This window comes from Mixophyes fleayi, chromosome 1 (assembly GCF_038048845.1).
Source record: "Mixophyes fleayi isolate aMixFle1 chromosome 1, aMixFle1.hap1, whole genome shotgun sequence".
Classification (NCBI taxonomy): domain Eukaryota; kingdom Metazoa; phylum Chordata; class Amphibia; order Anura; family Limnodynastidae; genus Mixophyes; species Mixophyes fleayi.
Genome location: NC_134402.1, coordinates 174,229,649 through 174,254,618, shown reverse-complemented (window position 1 = coordinate 174,254,618; position 24,970 = coordinate 174,229,649). Strand labels below are relative to the sequence as shown.

The 24,970-nt window shown below is 40.8% G+C and overlaps 1 protein-coding gene across 20 annotated transcripts in view; it reads right to left on the bottom strand.

The window, feature by feature from the left end:
- Window positions 1–2,446: 2,446 nt before the first annotated feature.
- The window catches only part of SEC31A (SEC31 homolog A, COPII component), a 57,166-nt gene continuing 34,642 nt past the window's right edge, over window positions 2,447–24,970 (bottom strand). For 4 of the 20 annotated variants that reach the window (XM_075204267.1, XM_075204344.1, XM_075204258.1 and 1 more), the window contains 12 exons: window positions 18,681–18,854; window positions 17,322–17,480; window positions 16,156–16,248; window positions 15,466–15,610; window positions 14,412–14,744; window positions 12,653–12,691; window positions 11,037–11,075; window positions 6,947–7,002; window positions 5,354–5,626; window positions 5,018–5,137; window positions 4,191–4,262; window positions 2,447–2,984 (listed from right to left, as the gene is read on the bottom strand). In XM_075204267.1, coding sequence (XP_075060368.1) covers window positions 2,805–2,984; window positions 4,191–4,262; window positions 5,018–5,137; window positions 5,354–5,626; window positions 6,947–7,002; window positions 11,037–11,075; window positions 12,653–12,691; window positions 14,412–14,744; window positions 15,466–15,610; window positions 16,156–16,248; window positions 17,322–17,480; window positions 18,681–18,854 — 1,683 coding nt within the window. In that variant the 3' untranslated portion in view covers window positions 2,447–2,804. The remainder of the gene's footprint in view (window positions 2,985–4,190; window positions 4,263–5,017; window positions 5,138–5,353; window positions 5,627–6,946; window positions 7,003–11,036; window positions 11,076–12,652; window positions 12,692–14,411; window positions 14,745–15,465; window positions 15,611–16,155; window positions 16,249–17,321; window positions 17,481–18,680; window positions 18,855–24,970) is intronic. The other 16 variants (XM_075204294.1, XM_075204370.1, XM_075204275.1 and 13 more) reach the window with 16 other exon arrangements.

Below are 24,970 nucleotides of genomic sequence, written 5' to 3'. Positions count from 1 at the left end.
ACAACAATCCATTGTGGAGTCTCTACCTGCCCTATTGCCTGAACATAATATTTCTGATGTAGTCTACTCAATGCCTGTTGAGTACGAGTAAGGAGAAGTTTTTGGAGTTCAGACTTAATTTGGGCAATACGTGTCCTGAGGTCCCCTGGGGGTGCACCTTGTTATTAGACTCAATAGAAGAGAGCTCCGTCTCCAACTGCGTTTGACGATATAGGGATGTGCGTTTAAGTCTCCCTTCCGTCTGGATAGCTGTACAACTTAAAACCGCTTTAAGTGTACAACAAAAGTTGAAGACGGAGGTGTATCCCGGGGAATTAGTTGCAAAGTATGTAAAGTCTCCCTAAATGCTTCTTTGGCTTCTAAAAGAGTAAGTAAATGAGGGGCCAGGTGCCAGGAGCCCGGAGGTATCGATGAACTAAGAAATCGCCAAGTCCATACCACCAGGGCATGGTCGGACCACGAAATCAGGAGAATTTTAATTGATTTTGTGTTTTGAAGTGCCCATTTATCCGTAAGGATTAAATCAATACGAGAGTAGGAGTTAACAACTGAGGAGTAATAAGTGTAGTCCTGCTCTAACGGGGTCTGAATCCTCCAAATATCGTAAATCCCAAACTCCGCCAGCAGCCTAGAGAAGGCAGCAGAGGGACCTGTCACATTATCTACCGTACGAGGGGTGGGAGCAGTTGATCTGTCCAGCTTGGGATCAGCCACTAAATTGAAATCTCCCATAAGAATGAGAGTACCTCTTTTACATTTGTCTATTTCACAAAATGTAGCTCTGAGGAAGGGTACTTGACGGGAATTAGGAGCGTATATGGAGACTATGGTAACTAAGTGGCCATCCAGAGATCCTATCGCTATCAAATAACGACCATTCCTGTCCTCTACACTAGAATGGAGAGTAAAACTGGCTTTAGCACTAAACACAGGGCCACTCCATTTTTTCTTTTTTAAACGGGGTATTGGCTGTATAACAGAGGGGGAATTTATCTCGGAATACTGGCGGGGACTTGGCCAGAAAATGGGTTCTTGGACAGCTACAACATCAACTCTTTGTTTATAGAAATATGTGAGGGCCAGCCAGCATTTGGTGGGGGAGTTCAACCCCCTTACATTCAGTGACATATTTAACCATTCTCGTATACACTGGGTAATAGAAACAGGGCCGGATTAAGGGAATGGGCTAAGGGGGCCCCCATTCCCCCCTGAGGCCGCTCCGTTAGTCGCCTACCGTCCTCCCCAGTGATGCCGTCCTCCTGTTAGCCGCCCCCCGCCACCCCCCCCAAGCGTTTACCTCCTTCTCCTGTCACTGTTGTCCTTCCAAGGCGCGCTGTAAGCTCCTTATCGAGATCTTGTGACACTCTCACAAGATCTCCTCAGTATGGAGATTACTGAGCGCCGCGGAAGGACAACAGTGACCGGCTCAGCAGCATTGATCGCCCCGATCAATAATGCTGCCGAGCTCTGTTAAGGGCCCCCTGGATGCCCTCGGCTATCTAGGCTAGGTCTAACTAAGGTCTAACTAGGCTACAGCCCCTGGGCTGTAGCCTAGTTAGACCTTGGGTTAATCCGGTCCTGAATAGAAACAATAGCAGAGACAATTGTAGAAGTATAAAACAGAAGCTTTCCTAGGGGGCAGGGAGGGGGTAGAAGGAGGGAGGGTAGGAGGGAGGAGAAGGGTGAACAGTTAGGAAAAAACAACAGAAATAACCCCAGTCCTGGGGTTAAAGTAGTTGCCGGGAGGGAAGTTTGCCGGCAAAATCGGTACATGTGGTGCCCTAACCATAGAAGTTCCTACCCATACCAGTAACTAGAGAGTATAACTAACCCTCAAAAATTCAACAATGTAGCATTTGCATAAAATAATAACAGTATCAGTCCCGAGGACAAAAGGAATCAGACTGATAAGGGCAAAACGAGAGATACAGTTCCTCTTACCACCGGAAGGTGCCCCTCAAACAGCTTGGCATAAACTGGCTCACGTTCTCCAAGGTGTAACAGTTAAAGTCAACGGAGGCTATAAATAGGGCGCGAGGTATTTAATGATGTGAGCATGGATCCCACCAGAACGGGAAGTGACGTATTAAAGATACAGTCAGGAGACAATTCCTCAGTCCCCCTTCACTTGCGACCACTCTCTTGGCACTCTCGCTTAGGGAGCTGGATCATTTGTCTGCATCTGGATCTCCCAGGACATCAGAAGTTGTATGCCATCTTCCACTGACGCGATCATGTGGGTAGAGTTGTTACGTTGAATGATGAGCAGGAACGATCTTCACTGTCTGCCATCTTGTCCACCATCGCCAGTACCTGAGATTCAAGTTTCTCATGGGAAGAAATAAGGTCGTTATGGGATGCCACCAATTCTTCCATCTTGTTATTGATTTTATTTTTAAATTGTATATACTGATTGAAATGCAAAATAAAAACCACAGACTCTTCATGATTTTTGGACCACATACTTTATTCTAGATGACATAATTTGGCAACCAAATCTTTCTGAAATGTGAACCATTAAATTAAAAAAGCCCTGATCAGATATTCAATAGCATGATTTTAGAAACCTGAATAATGACATGCTGTGAATAATCCATGAAATACGATAATATTTGGAATAATATAAGGGTATGAAAAAAAAAATCACATAAAAATAAAGGTTAAAAATAACTTCAGGAGTCAGAGAGGTTTGAGTTCTGGAAATTTTAAAAACATGCTAGTCCATGATCCATCATCCATTGCATGGGGCAGAAGCTTGGGTGTCCTCTTCAGGAGATAATGAAGGAAGTCTTTGAGAATAGACCTCACACTCCAAGCTTATTGGCCTGGGTAAGGACTACTTTGAGTACTGGCATAAAAGCAGATGTTTCACTGAAATTACTGGTGCTCACTATGTGAGTATGTATGTTGAGCCCTTCCATATAGTTCCGTGACTCAATACTTCTGGCAATGTTGTGCAAACCTGCAATTATAGCAGGGGATAACTGTAATAAAGACAGAAGACATGGTCAGACCAGGGTTACACTGGAATAAAACATGACAATTACACAGTTACAGTTATAAAAAATAGTCTGACAATCCGCGATTGAAACAGAGATAGAAAGGGGATTTTAGTGCTTACCATCTCTCCCATGCTGTAGGTTAAAATTGGTTATATTCCATGACTAGGAGACAGGGAACTACTCCTCTCCCCTATAACCCTCTGCTCCCCTGTTCCTTCCCAATTTTACCATTAGCAGCTGCAAGGATAGAGAGCCTGCATTCCTGAGTTGGCTGGTCTGTGATCCTATACAGCACTGGAGAAAGGGACTAACGCCAAGTACAAAAACTCTCCTTTTCTCCATCTGCAATGATTACTGTGTTGGGAGTGAGTGCATGGAGACAATATTAGATGCTCATTTGCCACACAGGGGTAGAACATAGAACTGTCTGTCTGTCTACCTACATCTACTGTGGGTGGAAAATGAACAACCAGAACAGTGCCATGCCTGTAAGGATAGGTTATTGTGATTCTCTTTTTGCAAAACTGTAGTTTAAATGCACACAAATTAGTTATATATGATATTTAATTATTTTGTAGAAAAAAACTATTTTTGTAAGTTCTATTTTCATCCCATGTATCTATAGCCATCAGTAATTATATTAATCAAAAATTAAACCGCAAACCTGGAAGCCGCAATGTCTATACCATAATATCTAACAGCTTTTAAAAGATAGAGAACTATTCTACTGACAAAGTAATTAAGACCAATAATATAAAGGGGAAGTTCTGGAAGTAAAGAATATATCATTGTATTTGCACTTTGATGACAAAATATTAGTTTACAAATACAGGGAATATTTTCTGAAACAATCTTTTTCTATCTCCTTTTGAGCCCTCACAGAAATGTGCAAATGGTTTGGTCATACTATAGTTGTAAACTGTTTGACACTGAACACTAGTTTCTTGTAGCAGCCTCTTCATGCATAGATATGAAACTTTTTGATGTTACCGCAAGCAGTCTGCTATAGCTAAGTGGACGTAGACTGTGGAACATCAGTCTTTCCAAAGAGACACCGGAGTTAACTGATGGACAGGAAAGGTAATCTGAAAGTGATACAGTGCTAGAAATAAATTACATTCTGTCTGATGTGCATGTGGGAACACACAGATTAATAAACAGCCATATGGCGAAACGAGACAGACTTACTGTTTGCTCTCTAAGTTTGTCATACAGGGACTCCAGCCTCTTATTAGCATCATCCAACTTCCTTTTGGTTTGCTAGTAAAGACAATAGCAAAAAATTACAGATTATAACAATTGAGACAACAGTCTCAAAGGACATTCTGCAGTGTGTGAAAAAATATATCAGAAAATAGTGATAAATGCAATTTTTTATTTTAACCTCTGAATAGTTTGATTTTGGCAACATTTCCATTAGTAATTAATATAGCAGATGCAGTCAGTGGTTCAGATCCTTAAGTCAATATATGTTTATGGGAAAAAAGTATGTAGACATGTCATGTTATCATGACTGCAGGCATATTATTATATAGACCAAAATTAGTAGACTACTAATGTGTACTTAGAGACAGCACACAAAATTAAGATCTATTGCTGTGGACTGAAATACAGCAAATTACTAAGTCTTCAAATTGTTATAGTAACTTTCTTGGATAATTTTATAAAGGAAATGGCATTTTGGCCACTATTTAATGCAAACTCCAGATCCTGAAACTGTAATCATTCTTATATTTTTCAAGATTTACTTAAAAATAAAAATTGCAAAGATCTACATTGTGGGCACTCAAAGAATAAGCAATTTGTTATTTCTGTAAGAGATTCTATTTTATAAAAAGCTACTATTATGGCAATTTGTTTTTCATTATTAAGGGGCAAAATGAATTTCGTAAATAAAATGGGTGTAGCATTAGCATGTGTGTGCCATTTGTGTAGGCAAAAGATAATGTAATCACCTACAATTTATGAATATGTTTTGCCCAATCAGACAATCGTAAATTGAGAATGTTACATACAGGGTCGATGGCAGAAGATAAACATCTCTGAATTAGTGCCTCAAACGTCGTCTTCAGGATAATGTGCTCCTCAGGGATGGGGTTCTTACTGATTTTCTCAGCTGGCAGCGTGTGCATGTTCTGCAACGTAACACAAACATTCCAAATACAATGCTAAACAAATATGTTTTCTCTGTGTGAGAAGACAAATTCTTCCTTATACTTATGCTCAAAAAACTCAAAACAATGAGCTATATGGAAAGTGAATATAAAGGGTACAATCTAAAAGTTGAAAGTTACTTAAATGGCTCTGAACGATCCTGAATGCTGCAAAATAAATGACTCATTAAAAATAACCTGTATGGTGTTGCCAATTGGTGCACCAGGAGCACCTTCAACATTAGGCTTTGAGGAACCAAGGAGCACACCAGGTTGTCCAATATGAGGTGGCATGCTTGGGAATGTATTCTGTATGTCTGGTTGTCCATGGGGCATTTGAGAGGGTTGATATGGTACTGAAGTGACAGGAGTTCCAGACCCTGGGGCATGTTGCTGCTGGGACCGTGGGTCTGCCAAAGGGTTCATAATGGGAGCTGTGATAGGTGGTGGAGGCATGTAGTTTTCTAACACCTGCAGGAAAAAAAAACAGAAGATACAGTTACAAAATACACATTCTCCATATTGTCTTATTAATCACAATCAGCACATTAGTTTGCAAAAAGTTAAATATAAATAGGTCTATTGTGTACACAAGAAGAATTTTTAACATGTGTGTGTGTATATCTAAAAATGCTCAGTAGATTATAGTTAATTAGATCAGTAGGGCCAAGTAAGTATAAACAAAGAAAATGTCACATACTTGGCTCAGTCATTTTGATTAAGCAATGCTTATTTATCTCAACTTTTAGAAGAGAAAGAACAAAAACATGTCTAATGTAGTTCAAAATGTTTAAATTGTGCAAGTTCTGTAATCTTGCAAGGCTCTAAAGCTTACAAAATGCATAAATGCTCTTAGACAGGGCACTTTGTCCCATTGTGAATTATTATTATTCTTTACTTATATAGCTCAAGCGTATTCTGCAGTGCTGTGCAATTAGAGAACATGGAAATTACAAACTTCTTTTATTTAAATGATATTACTATTAAAAAAATGTTTTTGATCCGTCTCTCTCACATACGTTTTAAATAACTGCTTAAACGATAAAATGATAGGTTAGAGTAAATTGCTGTCATTTATCATTAATGTTCTCCATCTGGAAAGGAAAGTGTTAAAAAAACTTCCCTTAGCCCAAACAGCCCGAAGGTAAACATTGCTTAGAGAAAGAGCATAGCATTTTGAGAACATAATTGGTCTTGCTCTCAGAGCATATGGCACAATACCAACTTTGAGAGAGCTCATCATGGTAGCTCCCAGTAAGCAAAGCCTGCAGAACTGATAAATGCATCATATATACTAGCTTTCTATATAAAGACATACATAAATGAAAACCTGTACTTTCAGTCTATATACATATGAGCAATGGAAAACAACTTTCCTTGAAGCGTAGGTAATTTCACCTTACTTAGGGGAGCTTTAAGGCATGTTCAGTAACATGTCTCTAAGTTCACTACAGCATAGTGCTTTCACAGGCTAAATAAGCATTCCCACAAACCTCCTTATTTTATTTAGAGTCAATGTAAGCAACATCGAAATTGGTACAATACAAAAACTAACTAAAAACTAAATACAAAACTAACGCTTGTCAGAAAGTAGCTGTATACAGGACCAGTTGCTGTCACCTTTTTGGGAGTACTGGCATAAGAGAGAATTTACTAGGCTTTGTTGACACGCATTAAACTCTTTTAGCAAGTTTAACTATACAGTACTTGTCTTGTGCTTATTTCTAACTTTGCAGAACATGGGTTGTTTAATTCATCCTAATAAGACAAATGCAATCATTTGTCACAAACCTTTTTCTTTGAAGTCCTGCTCAGCGCAGGAGGATCATTCCATCCATTCTGAGGTCCTGCAAGAGAGGTTAGTTGTCAGTTTTTAATATAGGCCTAGAGTACTGTAAACTCAGAAATATAATTTGCAATTACGCTGCTTAGTGCAGCAGAAAGCAATCATAATAAAAATCAAGAAATTAAAAGAAGGTGTTCTCTTAGCACTGATTTATCCAGATTGTAATAAGAAAAGCTGTTCTCAAGAAAACATATGCTCAGTGGGATGATGCATGAACCTGATGTAATCATTGATTAAGCCAATGTTTTCATTTCCTGGCTGCATAGAAGAATACACTTATGTTTTAGTGTCTGTTCTGTGACAGAAAAAGTCTTTGATTATTTATTAGGAGCAAACACAGCTTACACAATAATAAATATTCACATTAGAGTGTTTCCTTGACATCCAGAAAATGGATTTTGCACTATAAAATCCATTTCTTCTAATCAAATAGGGGGAAACAGAGACCATGGGTTAATTCCCCACCCCTAGACGGTAAACCACGAAACAGTAGAAGAACCTTCTCCCATAACCTCCACAGGAACTATCATATTTAAGTTTACCACTAGGAACCCGTAATTAGCCATTAGTTGCTGAAAACTATTGTGGTCAAGAGAATAGTTGCTGGTATCAAAGTCTGGAAATTTAGAAAGATTCCCAGGACAGAATCCAAGGGGTCAAGTAATTAACTTGAGCCTTGACCTATCTTGATTGAAATACATGACTATGGATGCATTGTCGGTCTGCAACTTTAACGACCGTTCCCTCCCAGGTGAGACGTCCATTCGACAGGGTGCCGAAAAAATCCCAGAGTTAAAAGACATCTATTGGAAGCCTGCCTTATTTATTATTGTTTATTTATATAGCCCCAATTCTATTATGCAGCGCTGTTCAGGGAATATGTAGTCAATCCCATTAGTCCTTACTTCATTACAGCGTACAAACTAAATAAACACACATTTCTCTACAGAGCAGCATTCCCAAACCAGAAACTAGTGATATACCGTTATCCACCTAATGATTTTTCCCAGTGCTCGAGAAGGTCCCATTGTAGGATCCTTAGATGAAATTGAGCAAATTGAACAGTTGATACTGTGGACATCATTGTGCAAGCTACCTCCAAGCACTAGTGACCAAGGTGTAGGGAACCACCAGGAGAGAACCCTGTAACCACTGTCTTATCTACCAGCAGAAAAAACATGTTTAAGTTAAACTATAGGAACATCATGGTCATCGTGAAGGTCAGGTAAGATTTGTCCTTGATGATTACCCATTAATGATGCTCAAAAAAAGCCACAGTGAAGACCAGTTGATGTTGATAGTCACTGGCGATCAGCAGAAGGTTATATAGAAAGGGATCATTATTTACAGAGGTTTACCTTCAAGAACACACCAGGGGCAGAAGACAGCTCAATGGGGGGAGTCCATTGAAAGGCAATATGGAAAAACCTTTGGAGATCTTGACAAACCAAGTTGTGTAAATATGCATCCCTGATGTCCATGGATGCCAGGAAGTCCCCTGGCATAAGGGTCTGAATCACCAACCTCATGGATTACATCAGGAAGTGCTTTGTAGGCCTTAGAGTAGGTGCTTAGAGTCTAGTGGTCATATACAGAACTATATGAGCTGTCCCTTCTTAAGAACAAGGGGCTCCAGTAAAACCCCAAACTCAGTGTTTCTCCATGCAAGCCAGGTCCCTGTAGACCCTAACAGGAATAAACAGCAGAATTCTAGAACCCCGTAATCATTAACATAGACTTCCCATTCACAGAGAAACTGCAGAAGCTTGGCCCCACTAGATCCTGGGTAGACATGCAAATCTGGAATTGTTCCTATACCCTGATCTCTTAAATGCCCAGAAAAAAAAACCTTCTTTGAGAGCCCAGTGAAGGAGCCGATGAGACCTTTGCCAACTGGTCAAGCTGAAAGTTTCACCTGGCCAGGAGAAAGTCTAGCATAGTGCAAATTTTCCAGGGGAAAAAAAGTGGTCTTCCCACTTTTTGCTTAGGGTCAAATAAAACCTTCTCAGAAAAGGGATAGATTACTAAAGACATCTTGGACTGGTCATCCACTGACCAGGCCTTAAGTCATATACTTCTACAAGTTAACCCATGCATGATACTCATGCATTCTAGTCAAATCAAGCTACTTAAGGTGTTAAAAAGGTTCTTGTCATGCATTTGGGGCTAGGCCAGGCCTCCTCAGGGGAAGAGCGTTACTTCCAGACGTAAGCGCCCTTTTTTAACGTGGTTTTGTCCACATGTCACCACCTCATCATTTTTCTCCATCACCTCATCCTTCATCTTTATCGCCACATCTATCCAGATGTCTATCCAGACACAGGGATCTCTCTCACCGGTCCTGAGTATCACACTCCTCTCGCTCTGTCACCCCCGGCAACCACTCCCCACTGTCACCCCCGGCAACCACCAACCACTCCCAACTGTCACTTCTCCTTCAAGAAATATATATTTTATTTTTTTAAATCTTTATAAACACTAAGAATTTAGTAGGTCAGTGTATAACTTCGCCCAGCAGGTGGCGCTGCATCTTGGGTTTTTTTTTTTTTTCACACACAGACACATGCCATTAGGCTTTTATATAGTAGATATGTGGCTACAGCAAGGCCAAGTTGTATGGTAGCTTCCTGTAAGAAAGATGATGGCTACACCCTTACTGCTCTATGAGTCCCGTTCTGGAGTCCTTCTAGGTAACATTTAAATGCCCATTGCTTTAGCATCAAAAACAGAAACAAAAGCCGGTCAAAACACAAAATTGCTGGTAGTAAATATGCTCTTTAGGAGGCTCTCGAGAAGTTTTTCTGCAGGATCTTTAGTCCTTTTCAAGTCTGGAAAATTGAACATTCATCTGGCCCTCTGCCTAAAAGAACTCTAGCATCCTGTAAAAAAGAATAGTAGGACAGAAAAGTGTTGCAGGGCATTGGACAACTTGTCTGGTACTGCCCACTCCTCCCTGACCAGTGTGTTACGTAACTTCTTGAGAAAAGAGCAGAATGGCAGATTAATTACTTACATCTCCCAGGCCAATGCTTGGCTTTAAGAGCATTGACAGACTAAGTTGACTGCCAAGAAATTCACTATCCTTAGAGTTGGAAAGCTTGTCACTTGTGTAATAAGAGGTCCCAACAAAGAAAGTCTCAAGGGCCAAGAAAAAAACCCCCAGACATTAAGAAAAGGTCATCTTTGCCAGTAAAAGATGAACCCCTAAAAAACCCCAAAAAACAGAAGGTTGTGAAATACTGTCTAGGTAAATAAGCAAGACCAAGAAGTGAAAGGTACTTGCTTGCTGTCCCCGGGGGTCTGAAAGATGCTAAGACCGGATCTTCCACAGTTCCCCAGAATAAGTAGCTGTCAGGTGACCGCTGGGACTGAAAGGTATTCCTTGATCACCTGATCTTCTCCCCAGTAGTAGCTAATGGTGGCTTCTTCAGTAACGGTAGCAGGACTAGAATGTAGCCACCACCAATAAGATATAGACAGCTTCTGGTTTTAAATCATAAATCTACAATGTTGACTATATGCTCCCTTGTAATTGCAGCGCTTTTATTTCCCGGAAGGTATGTAACAATACTGTGTCTCCAAGATTCTAGTTGTGTTTGGCAATTCAGCTTGTGCTTTAAGATTTGTTTATAACCAAAGCTGGGAACTCTTCAAAAGGCTAATATTTTAGGTTTAGTAATTCATGCTAAAAATGTATCTTGATGAAAGCTTTTCTTTAAAGAACATGCAGTGATATTTAAAGTAATGGATTCTTTGAAAGGGACAACCAAATTTAATATTAGTCAAATAGGAAGATTAGTAAAGGTAAAAAAAACACAAAAATCAACAGCACTTCAGCATGATTTTCCTTTAAAATGTATATAAAATTGTTTTAAATGTATTTAATTGTTTTTTTTTAAATTAATAGTCTTGGGTGTTAATTGATGAAAAGGAAACATAAGCTATGAATTTTATGAACTAAATTAAAATATTTTCAGAAATTTCTATACAACATTCATTTTCTGCTTGATTCAGCGCTTGCTGCAGTGCATTCACCTTGCAGGTAAGTTGTCATATCTTGAGCAAAGGAATATTCTGCAGATGACATGTAAACATCACTTACATGCTATAACTACATATTTTTATAAGTGAGGTAAAACTGTATGTTTATAAATAAAGTAAAAAAAAAAAAATCACAATCACAGGAGTTAGCAATTGTTGTTAATGGATTGTGAGTATAATGTTTGAACAACCATTTGCATTGATTGTAAATAGCCCTGTGGTGACAATATACAATCATAAATAAGATTTTTGTAAATCAGTAAGTTTTGCAGTCAATTCTGTTTTGTCTGTTTGGTACTTGGAGAATAGCCATATTAGAAAAATATAAGAACTATAGGTCATTTTGAATCATGTTAAGTTAACTTTTCTGCTTAGTACACAAATCTTGTATTCGCTCCTATGTTGCATAAGCTCAACAATATCTGTGGCTGTCAAGCTGGTTTGCCATTGGTACTTTTGAATGCTACATTTTATAGTCTTAGATTGTACGCTCCTCTGAGCAGGGCCATCTCTCCTCCTGTTTCCACCACTTCTAACTCTGCTCTCCAGCTACTTAGCCCTCCTCCTCAAAGGTCCTCCACCCCACATCCACTTTCGCTCCCTCCTCCCCCCTGGGGGTCTCCCTGTCTTCCACGCCCCCCTTCTTGGGCCCCGTCATTTTCGGATCCTCCCTCCCCCTTCCCCGCCCTCTCTGGCTGTGCGTTGAGCGTACTGGGTTACTGTGCTGTGCTGTCTCCCATTGTATTGTGATTTTGTTTGTCTCTGTACGGCGCTGCGGATGCCTTGTAGCGCCTTATAAATAAATATTAATAATAATAGTCAGCGAAACATTATGGGCAGCACAGTGGCCTAGTGGTTAGCACTTCTGCCTCACAGCACTGGGGTCATAAGTTCAATTCCCGACCATGTCCTTATCTGTGTGGAGTTTGTATGTTCTCCCTGTGTTTGCGTGGGTTTCCTCCGGGTGCTCCGGTTTCCTCCGGGTGCTCCGGTTTCCTCCCACACTCCAAAAACATACTGGTAGGTTAATTGACTGCTATTAAATTGCTGTGTGTGTGTGTGTGTGTGTGTGTGTGTGTGTGTGTGTGTGTGTGTGTGTGTGTGTGTTCCAATGGGGCAGGGACTGATGTGAATGAGTTCTCTGTACAGCATACATATACTATATGATCACTGGTTTTCAAACCAAAGCTCAGGTATTCCATAACAGGGCATGTTTTACAGATTTTATGCTAATAAATCTTTTTTAAAGGTCAAGATACATTTTTAGCATGAAGTTATTCATGCTAAAAATATATCTTGACAATAGCTTTTTCTTAAAGAAACAGATATTATTTAAATTAATGTTTCAAGTGATCGGTTCTTTGTAAGTGGCAACCATATTTAAATTAGACAAATAGGAAAATTAGGCAGGAAAAAAGCAAAAACAAAAACGTCGAAAAGACATTAGGCACCTTCAGCATGATTTGCCTTAGGAATGTATATACAATTGTTTTCATGTTAATGTGATGAAAGGGAAACATAAGCTATGAATTTTATGAGATAAATTAAAAGATTTTCAGAAATTTCTATACATTGTCTGTTTGATTCAGCGCTTGCTGCAGTGTATTCACCTTGCACGAAAGTTGTCATATCTTGAGCAAAGGAATATTCTGCAGATGACATGTAAACATCACTTATATGCTATAACTACATATTTTTTAAAAAATGTGGTAAAACTGTATGTTTATAAATAATGTAAAAAAAAAAAAACAAAACACATCAGGAGTAAGCAATTGTCATTAATGGACTGCAAGTATAATGTTTAAACAACCATTTGCATTGATTGCAATTAGCTCTGTGGTGACAATATAAATCATAAATACATGTTTTGTAAATCAGTCAATTTTGCAGTCAATTCTGTTTTGTATGCCTGGTACTAGGACAGGGGTAGACAACCTGCGGCTCTCCAGGTGTTGTGAAACTACAACTCCCAGCATGCTTTACCAGTAGATAACCAGCAGATAGGTGGTAAGGCATGCTGGGATTTGTAGTTTCACAACATCTGGAGAGCCGCAGGTTGCCTACGCCTGTACTAGGAGAATAGCCATATTGGAAAAATATCAGACCTATGAACATTCTAAATCATATTTTTCAAATATTAACCTAACATTTCTGCTTAGTGCACAAATCTAGTATTAGCTCCTATGCTGTAATCACTCACAGTACCTGTGGCTGTAAAGCTGTTTTTCCACTGGTACTTTTGAATGCTATGTGTTGTTTATCTAGTAGAACATGATGTTTTGTACTTGCCTAAAGCCTAGATTCAATGGAAGCAATTGAACTGATGTGCTCTCATTTGACAGGTAAAAGTTTTCCAAAGAATCTAACATGTCCCTGCACAAGATTCTGTCAGCTTAATTCCAATCAGATATAAACAGCCAGCATGAAACCAGGGAAAAGGCTGGCACGAAGGTGGCATACTTTAGATCACTGGTTTTAAAACCTTTGCTCAAGTACTTAACAGGGCAAGTTTTACAGGTCTTAAGCTAGGTACACACTACAGAAAATTTCTCCCGATGCGATATGTTTAACGATTTTACCAATGACTGAGTCCTGGTCACCATATCGATTCATGCGTACACACTTGCACGATTTGCCTTTAAGATCTGTGCTCTTTATCTGTCATAACAATCTGGTTAAAACATTGCGACTCTATAAACGCTATGAAGATTTCCCTACACGGCAGGTTGTGAGTGTATACACACTGCAGAATTTGCCCGACATTGTTTATAGAGATTTTCAGTTCGGTTATAAAATCAAATGAAACGATACAATGCGCTTTGGTATGATATAACATGATGGTGGGAGCGTACACATACTAATGCAATATTGGACCTAACAGACGTTTATCCTGTGATTGGCACAACAATCAGGTAAAAAACCTGTAGTGTGTACCTAGCTTTACGCTGGCCACACAGCCAGATTCTGCCGTTAAGTTAGTGCAACTGAAACGTGACTCTGATTGCATTTACTAACACACCTTATAGCAATTAAATTGATTTAGATCAGGATGGGAATCAGACTTTTTGGGGGGAACACAAGTGACTGCAGGCATACTGAACAAAACAGCATAAAGGCAAATAAAGAAAAATCTACTTTTCAAAAAAAATAAACCAACAAAAAAACAAAAACAAAGAAAAAAAGGCGTATGAGTAGCACACAGCTAAATCTTATATATATGTTATATACACAAAGAGACACACGGAAAATGAAAATCCAGAGCATAAAACTGTAGGCAAAGGTACACACATGCACTTAGCTTCTCCATTTTCTGTTTTAACATAAGGTGTAAATCCCATGCTCCCACCACCCCCCATTTCATGCTCAGACCTGTTCTCTGGGATGCAGGCAGCTCGCTGGCAGCAGGCAGAATACCTGTAGGTCCAGGAGGAGGCATTGTGTAAGGAGCAGAGGTAGCTGGAGCTCCTGGTCCGCCATGCTGGAAGGATGCTCCAGGAGGAAGGAAAGTGGAAGAAGGAGAAGACGATGATCCTGGAGAGGACTGAGGCTGCACAGCATAGTGAGGTTGAGGAGCAGAATGGGAAGACGAGGCATAAGGAGAGCTATGGTAGGGGGAGGCAGAGGGTATTGAGGCAGATTGCTGGGGTTGATAGACGGCTGGTCCCCCAGAACCATAAGAATACTGTTGCGACTGTGGATAGGCTACACAGAGCAAAGAAGAAAAAAAGAAAAGAAAGAATTAACAGGGTTAGTCTGTACATTTCAGAAGGCACACAATAATATTCTGGCATAACATCAGTTTAATATTTATATAAGAACAATTCTCTCCTATTACAATTTAAAGGACCTCAAATTACAAAATACATGTTGCGTAATATGCAAAAGATAGTAACGACATTAATACACTTTATATATCTGAGAAAGATTTCCGTCAACTTGTATTTTAAGTTAAAACTAGCACATTAAATGAAAAATTCTTTAAATTCTCCCAGTTTAAAAAGGTGTACACACTGACCTTGTTATTCATCAGTCTCACCTCCAATGCACGGTGAACAAAGCACAAATATTAGAATCAGCAATTCCTATTACAAATAACATTGCTCTTGCATGCTCCTGAAGGCTAAGGTGGAATGGAGAGTTCTGAGTTTATGCAACTTACACTGGGAGACTGACCAAAATAATTAAAATGATTATTTTAAACAGTATACTCCTAAATGGCAAAACATAAATGATAGAAATCTTCAGTTATGAAGAGTCTTCATGGTTAATCTGACACTCCATTGCAGCTAATTATTACCACCATGTTACATTAGAGTGAAAAAAACCTACCTCATCTTAAGGACCATAAAGTCAGGAGAAAAGGCTGTCATTTAAATTAAATGCGAGAAAAACCACACTATGCTGTGCACACACAGGTACATACTCTGCGGATATGGTTGCCGAGGACCCATCTGTGAGCTTATGTTATAAGGGTTGCTGTTCATATCTGGTGGTGGTCCTGTACCTCCTGGAGGCGATGGATACATGGTGCCTGGTATATTAAAGCCAGCTGGTGGGGCATTCTCTCTCTGGAAAAATAAAATGAGATTAATCCACTAAACTGTATTAAATAAATTACAAAAAAAGTTGATATATATATATAATGTAATAAAATATTTATATTTGTCTTTCTTCCAGTTACTAGTGAATTCCTGCCTGAATGAAGCCCCGGAGTTGTATGTTAGAATTTGTGTTTTGTCATCATATGTAGCCGTAAAATTCAAGCTAGGCTTTTGTCACCATGAGATCTTCGTACATCAGCTCTATAGTTACTCTTCTGTCCAGGTGAAATAAGTATCAGCACTACAGCTTTCAACATAACATTAAAAACAAACCAATGTGCCAAAGTAAATTGTGTATAATCTTTACCAGCTCTTTTCCATCCACGTTACTGTGTAACGTGGAACTTGTGTACTTAGAGCTCTTTATTAATGATTTTTTTTTTTTAACTCCAGGACACACTACTGTGCAAGGGGGTTGGATCATTCCCAGTGGATTTGCAAGCACAAACAGGGGTATGGGGAGGAGGGGGAGGAAGAAAGAAGTAAATCTGCTGAGGATTGCAATTTAATACCTGTGTGTCAAAGGATGAAGCAGCTGGTGCAAAGCTGGCAAGGGCAGTAGGGTTTTTGTTACTCCAGGAAGTTACAGTAGGGGCAATTCTAGCCTGAAGTAAACAAAGAAATAACAAATCACTGGAAAAACTAAGAGATAATACCCTTGGATAAGGGCATGTGTTCTTTTGGTCCTAGAGCGATAAATAATTCCAAATTAAATTATAACTATAGATTTTAGCTAAACCTCAGCTGAAAAACCAGGGGTCTAAAGCACACACGAAGCATAGGCTGAAATAAAATCACAATTCTGTAACAATCTACATTTTTTACATCAATCAATTTGTATATTTTAGTTTAAGACAATTTCGTACACGAAATAGGCAGCAAATAGAACCCAACTCTAAACAGAATTTGTTTCTGTATTCTGTAAACTTGGATTACAATGTGCCCTAAAAAATGCCTCAGTTTCTTAATTGGTGGTCTATATTAACTGACAAGTGTCACCATTATCTGATTTGAACAAACTTAAAATACTCCAATCACTGAAATGTGCATTATTCAAACCCCCCAGCTGCTCAAAAGGCAAGGACAAGGAAATTGTTGGGGTCATTTTTGGTGTCGTCATAATCATCTTGATTAATAGGATGCCATATCACATTATGAAAAATAAAGTTACTATAAGGAATTTCACCCAGTAAGTGCCCCCTCTCTCCCCACAAATAGGAGACTGCTGCATTCTTAAACACACTCACTACTCAGAGCCTATTGATCTATTCTTATGCTGCTGGCAGAATTTTGAATATCTGAGCTGTTAAATCACGCGTCGATAGCTCCTGACTAGATGACTGTGGCAAGAGAACGGACAAATATTAGGATATCCCCAGGACAGTGGAGACCTGCTTTTGCCATTGGATTAGTGATGATCTGCTAGTTAAGGGAGGTGGGATTATGTTAAAACTTTACTACTGCTAGATATCTTCTTTAATGCAACGTGGTTTACTTACTAGGACACCACACATTTATTTGCAAACGTGTCTTCATTTTTTTAACTGTGATCCATCTAAAAACGCCTTAAAGTTTAATTATAAAACATCAGTTGGGGAATAATGTTCAATTCAGAAATATTGATGTAGTCATCTAATACTGTTAAGAAGACCTCATGTCAAAAACTGTGTCCCTTTACCTGCGGATAGTACTGGTTGTCAGCTGTAGGTTTCATGTGCTTTGACATGTGCTGTGGTACAACGGCTGGTCCTCCACGAGATGATGGAATGCTAGCAGGAGGCAAGCAGTTCTCTCCTTGTGCTCGAGATAACCTGTCCTTCAACTGTACAATGTTCAGCTGGCAGAGGGAAGCACAAAATCATCAAGTTTACTATAGCATAAACAGTATTTGACTATAAAATATCCACCCAGAACAATAAACTATAACATCAATATTCCCACAAGTAAAGGGCAGGGGGTGCATCATAAAGGCTCCAATGCCCACCCTCATCCACCGTACTTCTGCTATTTGGATGAAGGGAGTTGTTGCAATATATTTAAGAGCCTTTTTCACATGTCCAAAAAACATTTTATAAAGTGCTCATATTTAGAATGCTGTGACAGTCAAACATTTCCAAATCAGTTTTTTAAACACATCTGTACTTGAACAAAGATGTGGCTTAAAAACCTGCATTGTAATGAAGATATTAAAACATGTACACAAGTTTTATTAAATACATTATGTTTTCATAAAACACGGATTGAGGCCAAATTTGTGTTTTTATGTACGCGTGAATGACCCTAAGTTCTGGATGCAGGTTTGTGCTTTATAGTAACTAAAATAGCAATACACTTGATGAGACAAAAAAACTTCACGTTTTAGGTCAGAATGTTAAAAAAAAAATGCTTTTTTTAAGTTGTTGAATAGAGTAAAAAAAGTCATGCAACCAACTCACTAATCAGCCTGACAAGTATGTCTTAAGGTAAAGTAAGTAAGGTTTCTATCACTTATCTCCAGCATCAGTCAAGTAGTCTGTAAATTGATAATACACATGCCGATATGGTTGTCAATGTGTTCCTTACTAGGAAGTGCCCTACCTATGGAAGGTGGGATGGGGAGTAGCGTAGGGGGGACTTCTACTTTTATGTATATTTTTCTACAGAGTTAGCAAATATGTGACAGTCTAAACTTTTCTTCTGAAGGTAGGCTGCATCTTGCGTCTTCAACTGGGGTGGAAGCAAGGTGGATAAGCAGACACAATTTGGGGGCATGGAAAAATATATTTAGGTTTGGAGCCAAGTTCATTCTGCAGGACATTCACATATTAATGGAATAGTGCATAATACCTAGCCTCACACAGAATAAGTGATATGATAATGGTGAGCTGGGGGAAGACCATTTTTTGAGCGTTTAAAAAAAAAAAAAAAAATAATAGAAAGTTATTGTTTTGCAGACTTTGATATTTAGTTTAAATCTTTAAAAGGTCAGCCAAGTTTCAAAGTCAACAGGTTAGTGGGAACCTAAGCAAATGAAGGAGAAAAACAAAAACACCCTCACCTGGTTGGTATTGCTGGGCAAAAAGGCCATAGCAGCAACAAGGCTGCCTTGAGCTGCAAGCAAGTTGGCATACTGACTCATCTTCTCCGCCAGCAGTGCTCCCACATCGTGTGTCTCCACAGCCTGTGTGACCTGCACTGCTTTACGAAGGATAACCACCTTTTCTATCAGATCCTGAAGAAATGTGTGATAAAAGGAAAGAAAAACACAGAGTTCAGAGAAAACACTCACTCGTATCTATAAATACAAAAGTTGCCTTTCGTAACATACATTTTTGACTTTCTTGGAGTCTACAATGGTTGCGTCTGTGCAATCCAGCTGACAAATGTATGAATACTGCCTACGGGGACTGCAACAGCCATGCACTTTAAAGTTCTAAGATGATGCATCATCATCATCTATTTATTTATATAGCACAACCAATTCCAGAGCGCTGTACAGAGAGCTCACTCACATCAGTCCCTGCCCCATTGGAGTTTACAATCTAAATTCCATAACTTACACACACACACACAAACTGAGAGAGACTAAGAGCAATTTAATAACAGTCAATTAACCTACCAGTATGTTTTTGGAGTGTGGGAGGAAACTGGAGCACCCGGAGGAAACCCTCGCAAACACGGAGAGAACATACAAACTCCACACAGATAAGGCAATGGTCGGGAATTGAACTTATGACCTCAGTCAGTGCTGTGAGGCAGAAGTGCTAACCGCTAAGCCACCGATGCATATTATAATACTGCAGAGCGAGACTGTGAACTCCATAGCTATGAAACAAGCTTTTGCTATGGTTTATGGATACATATATAGCTTAGTAATATGCTACTGATTCTTGCACTGATGGTGATTAAGATACAAAGCAGCATTTTGGGACCAAGATTTGCAGTAATGTCAATTGATTTTTCTCCTGGCTTCAAGTAACAATGCAGCATCACCACATTTAGCATCATCATGAATTAGTAAGTATTATACTATTACAGTTCAACACTAAAGGGCTTCATTCAGAGTGTCTGTTATGTGGTCACTAAAAAGAGTACTGAGTGAGTAGTAGGTCAGGGATTCACGAGATCATTCTGGAAGATAGGCATCGATGGCCTGTAATTTTTCACGGCACTTCTAGTTGCCACCATCTGCCACATCACTCTAAAAAAAGAGCAAGGCAGAGAAACCGTATGTTTGTTGCCAACAGGACACTAACAATACACTGATCCTAATGGCTAGCAGCTATCTAGTCATAAGACCAAGCTGCTTTATTTTCAGAGGACAAATCTAGAGGGGACAGAGGGAGTGGATGTGATCACATCTAGAGAAAAAAAAGCTTATATTATGAAAATGATCAGTATGGTTAAGGGAGATACCACATATGCAATGCTATCAATTCCTTGCCCTAGGTATGTTTTGTATGTATGTATGTGTATATATATATATATATATATATATATATATATATATATATATATATATCTACTATATAAATGCCTAGTGGCGTGTGTGAAAAAAAACAAAAAACAAGCTGCAGCGCCACCTGCTGGGCAGAGTTATACACTGACCTATATATTTCTTGAAAGAGAAGTGACAGTTGGGAGTGGTTGGTGGTTGCCGGGGGTGACAGTGGGGAGTTTTTAACACCTTAAGTAGCTTGATTTGACTAAAATGCATGAGTATCATGCACGGGTTAACTGACCTACTAAATTCTTAGTGTGTGTGGCAAAAAAACCTCAAAAAGGGCTGAAATTTGGTATACTGACATTATTGACGAGTTAAGGGGTCAAACTCATTTTCGTGAGGTAATTTTACCTCATGAACATACATGTTAAGAGAGCACTGTGCAAAGGCACTCGATTAGTAGTGACAGCACTGAAAACGAATGTGATACAAGCAGAAGTTTTGACTGGCTCTGCTAAAGGAAAAAAGGTGATGATACCTCGGATTGACTTATGTCCATCCGAAACAGGACTGCCGTTTAAGCTAAGACGGCGGCAGTTCCCTTTGAAGGCGGCATTTGCTATGACCATTAACAAGTCACAGGGTCAAACACTTGACCGTGCGGGTATTTATTTACCGCAGCCTGTTTTTGGTCATGGACAATTGTATGTCGCATTTTCACGAGTACGGAGAAGCAGTGATGTGAAGGTGCAGGTTATAAATACTGCCCTTCAAGGAAGACTGATTGAGCACAGCGATAAGGTGTTTAGCAGAAACGTTGTGTATCGAGAGGTTTTAGAACAGTAAGACGATGGAGATGAAGGATGTGGCGATGAAGATGAAGGATGAGGTGATGGAGAAAAATGATGAGGTGGTGACATGTGGACAAAACCACGTTAAAAAAGGGCGCTTGCATCGGGAAGTAACGCTCTTCCCCTGAGGAGGCCTGGGCTAGGCCCAAATGCATGACAAGAACCTTTTTAACACCTTAAGTAGCTTGATTTGACTAGAATGCATGAGTACCATGCACGGGTTAACTTTATATATATATATATATATATACATATATATATATATATATATATATACACACACATATATATTTTTACACACAGACACACACACACACATATATACATACACAATTTCACTCAAATTAGGGACTCAACCAAATAAGAAATGTCCCAGAGAGGCAAAAGTGTTCTCATATGAAATTCAGCATGTTTCTAACATTTGTCATAAACATATTACACTTTCATCTACTATGAGATATAAAAGAAGATTTTTTTACTCACCGTAAAATCGTTTTCTCTTACTCCATTGGGGGACACTGTGAGACATTGGGGTATAGTAGGTGGGACCAGGAGATCGGCACATAGACTTCTCTTTCTTCCTCCCCTACTATGCCCCTCCTCTCCTGTAGCCTTAGATTTGTCTAACCAAGCGTATGAGAAAGAGGAGCCCTGTGGGCTAAAAGAATCTTTTTTTTTTTTTTTTGTAATAAAATTCACACAACAGAACTATTTACAGAGCAAGAGAGGGTGCGCAGTGTCCCCCAATGGAGTAAGAGAAATCGATTTTCCGGTGAGTAAAAATCCTCTTTTCTCTTTTCCTACCATTGGAGGACACTGCGAGACATTGGGGACATACCAAAGCTGCGTCTAAGGGAGGGAATGCTCTGGAACGGCTGCACGCAACACTCTGCATCCAAAAGCCCTGCAGCCTGTAGAATTTTGAAAAGGTGTGGACAGATGACCATGTTGCCGCTCTACATAGCTGTTCCGCCGAAGCCCCATGGCAGGCTGCCTAAGATGCGCTGGCAGCTCTGGTTGAATGAGCCTTTAACGCTGCTGGGATGGGCTGAGACGCTCAGACAAAAGCCAGAGAAATAGTGGACCTTATCCAGTGGGCAAGAGACTGCTTAGAGGCCGGCCAGCCTTGCTTTTGCGCATTGTAGAGAACAAAAACGTCCTTTGTTCTGCTGACAGAGGCCGTGCGGTCAACATAAAGACGAAGAGCCCGATGACGTCCAGCAACAGAAACTCGTCACTAGAAGAGGACCACAGTCGGCAAGCCAGGGCCAAGATTTCCTGATTTAAGTGGAACCTAGACACCACCTTCGGAACAAAGGAAGGCTTGGTGCACAGGACCGCTCTATACTCGTGGAAAATTAAGAAAGGAGAATTGCAGCAGAGCGCTGTTAATTTGGAGACTCTACGAGCTGACGAGATAGTCAAAAGAAACACCGTTTTAAAAGTGAGATGGTGTAAATAAACTGACTCAAGAGGTTCAAATGGGTTCTGGGTAAGCGCGTTAAGCACCAAATTGAGGTTCCAATGGGTGAACGAAGGGGGGCTGCACATGAACGACCCCCTGCAAAAATATCTGAACATCCCTGAATGTCGCCAGTCTGCGTTAGAAGTAAATGGTAAGCGCTGAAACTTGAACCTTAAGGGACCCCCAGCCAGACCTCCTTATCAAGGCCGGCCTACAGAAAAGCCAGCAGCCGAGGGACACTAAATATGGTAGAGAAGGACACCTTTCTGGCCCTCATTAGGGTACCAATGACTTCTTGTGAAAAACCCCTGGCCCTGAGAATTAGGGTTTCAACAGCCACGCTGTCAAAGCTAGACGATCCAAAGAGTGGCAAAGAAGAGGACCCTGAGCAAGAAGATCTGGTTGTATTGGCAGATGGAAGGGGGGTGCTGCCGACAGTTTCAGAATGTCTGAAAACCATACCCTGCATGGCCAATGAGGGGCTACTAGAATTGCGGGCACCCGTTCTCTTATTAACTTTCTTAGCACCCGCGAGAGCATGGGACGGTCATGGCATCCACGAACTCTGCTTGAGGGTCCCACGCCTTTGAGCCGTATCGTGGAAGATGACAATTGAACCTGGATGCCATGAGATCGATCTCTGACATGCCCCAGCCTTCCACTAGAAGAGCAAAAACGTGTTTGTTGAGGGACCATTTGCCTGGGTGAACCTTCTGCCAGCTGAGGAAGTCTGCTTCCCAATTTTCCAGGCCCGGAATGTAGATGGCCAATATGTTGGGAACATGGCGCGCCACCCATACCATGATCTTGGTTGTCTCCCACATGGCCCCTACACTGCAGGTTCCCCCCTGGTGGTTTAGATACGCCACGGCTGTGTCATTGTCCGACTGAATTTGGAGAGGCTTTCCTGACAGGAACCCCTGTGCCTGAGTAAGCGTCCTGTACACTGCTCTGAGTTCTAGAATGTTGATTGGGAGCGAGGCCTCCTGGGGGCACCAGAGACCCTGGAATCTCCGGGACCCTGTCACCCCTCCCCAGCCTGACAGACTTGCGTCTGTCGTGACTACGGTCCATGTCCAGGGTCGCAGAGACTGACCCTTCTCCATATTTGGTTTGGATAGCCACCAGGCGAGAGAGAGAGGCGAGTGGGATAGGACAGGCGGATGATCTGCCTGTCGATATGCACATGAGAACCTAACCATTTCTGAAGGATCTCCCGTTGAAGTGGGCGAGAGTGGAACTGTGCGAACGGCATCGCCTCGAACACTGACACCATTGTCCCCAGGAGCTTAATGCAACTGAGGAGAGAGACTTGTTTCTGCCTTAGAAGGATCTTGGTCTTGCGCAAGAGGGTAAGGACCTTGTTCTCCGGTAAGTATACTCTCTGAGTCACTGTATCAAACAGGAGGCCCAGATAATCTCATCCTCTGTTGCGGACCAGTGTGCTTCCAGAAACTGCATTGTGATCTGGATGTGATGAGATAAGAAGCGACACTGGCGGCGCCTTCAGAAGAAGGTCATCCAAATAGGGAACTATCGTGACTCCCTTCTGACGCAGAAGCCCTGCCATGATCTTGGTGAACACTAGGGGGACGGTCGCTAGGCCGAAAGGAAGGGCTTAAACTGGAAGTGGGAGTTCCCTTCTGCGAAGCGAAGGAGACAATGGTGTCCCCTCCATATCAAAATATGTAGGTAGGCATCCTTGATGTCTATGGAAGCCAGGAACTCTCCCTGTTCCATTCCGGCGATGACAGTCCGAAGGGACTCCATCTGGAACCTTTGAGTTTTTACCTGCTTGTTGAGAGACTGCAGGTTTAAAATTGGATGAAATGATCCATCTTTTTTTGGCAGGAAGAGGCTGGAGTAAAACCCCTGGCCTCTTTCCTGCATTGGGACAGGAACAATAACCTTGGCTTCTAGTAAATTCTGGATTGCCTCCTGAAGTGCTCTGCGCCTGAGAGGTCAAAGGTTTGCTGCTGTGGTGAAGAACCTCCGTTGTGGAAACTGGACTAGGTCTATGACATAACCCCAAGACACAATTCCTCGTGTCCAAACGTCTGTGGTGGGTGTCCACCAGTGGGTCTGGAAATGAAGAAGGAGTGCCCCCACCACAGAATCCCCTGGGAAAAGACTGTAACACAGCGGGCTTGTCTCCTGGTCTCGAGAATCATTGCCTAACAGTGCCCCTACCTCTGCTATATGCTCCCCTGGGGGCAGAGGACTGGCCTCTGGGCAGAGTACCTTGGCCCCGGGCAAAGGAACGAAAGGACCGAAACCGTCCCTGACGCGGTCTGTTGGAACCTATGGGTAAAGCACTGCTTTTACCTCCTGTGGTCACTTGAATGACCTTTTCTAACTCTGATCCAAACTAAGTAACCCCATCAAAAGGTAAACCCTCTAAAGCTTGCTTTGAATCAGCGTTTGCAGTCCAGGATCGTAACCATGAGGTACGACGAGCTGCGATAATGAGGGCAGAGAATCTGGCTTTCACTGACACAGCATCTTTGGATGCCTGTCCTACGTAATCTGAAGTGTCTAGAATATGCTCGGCAAAAGACTGTATTTCCGCACAATGTTTTCTTGAATAC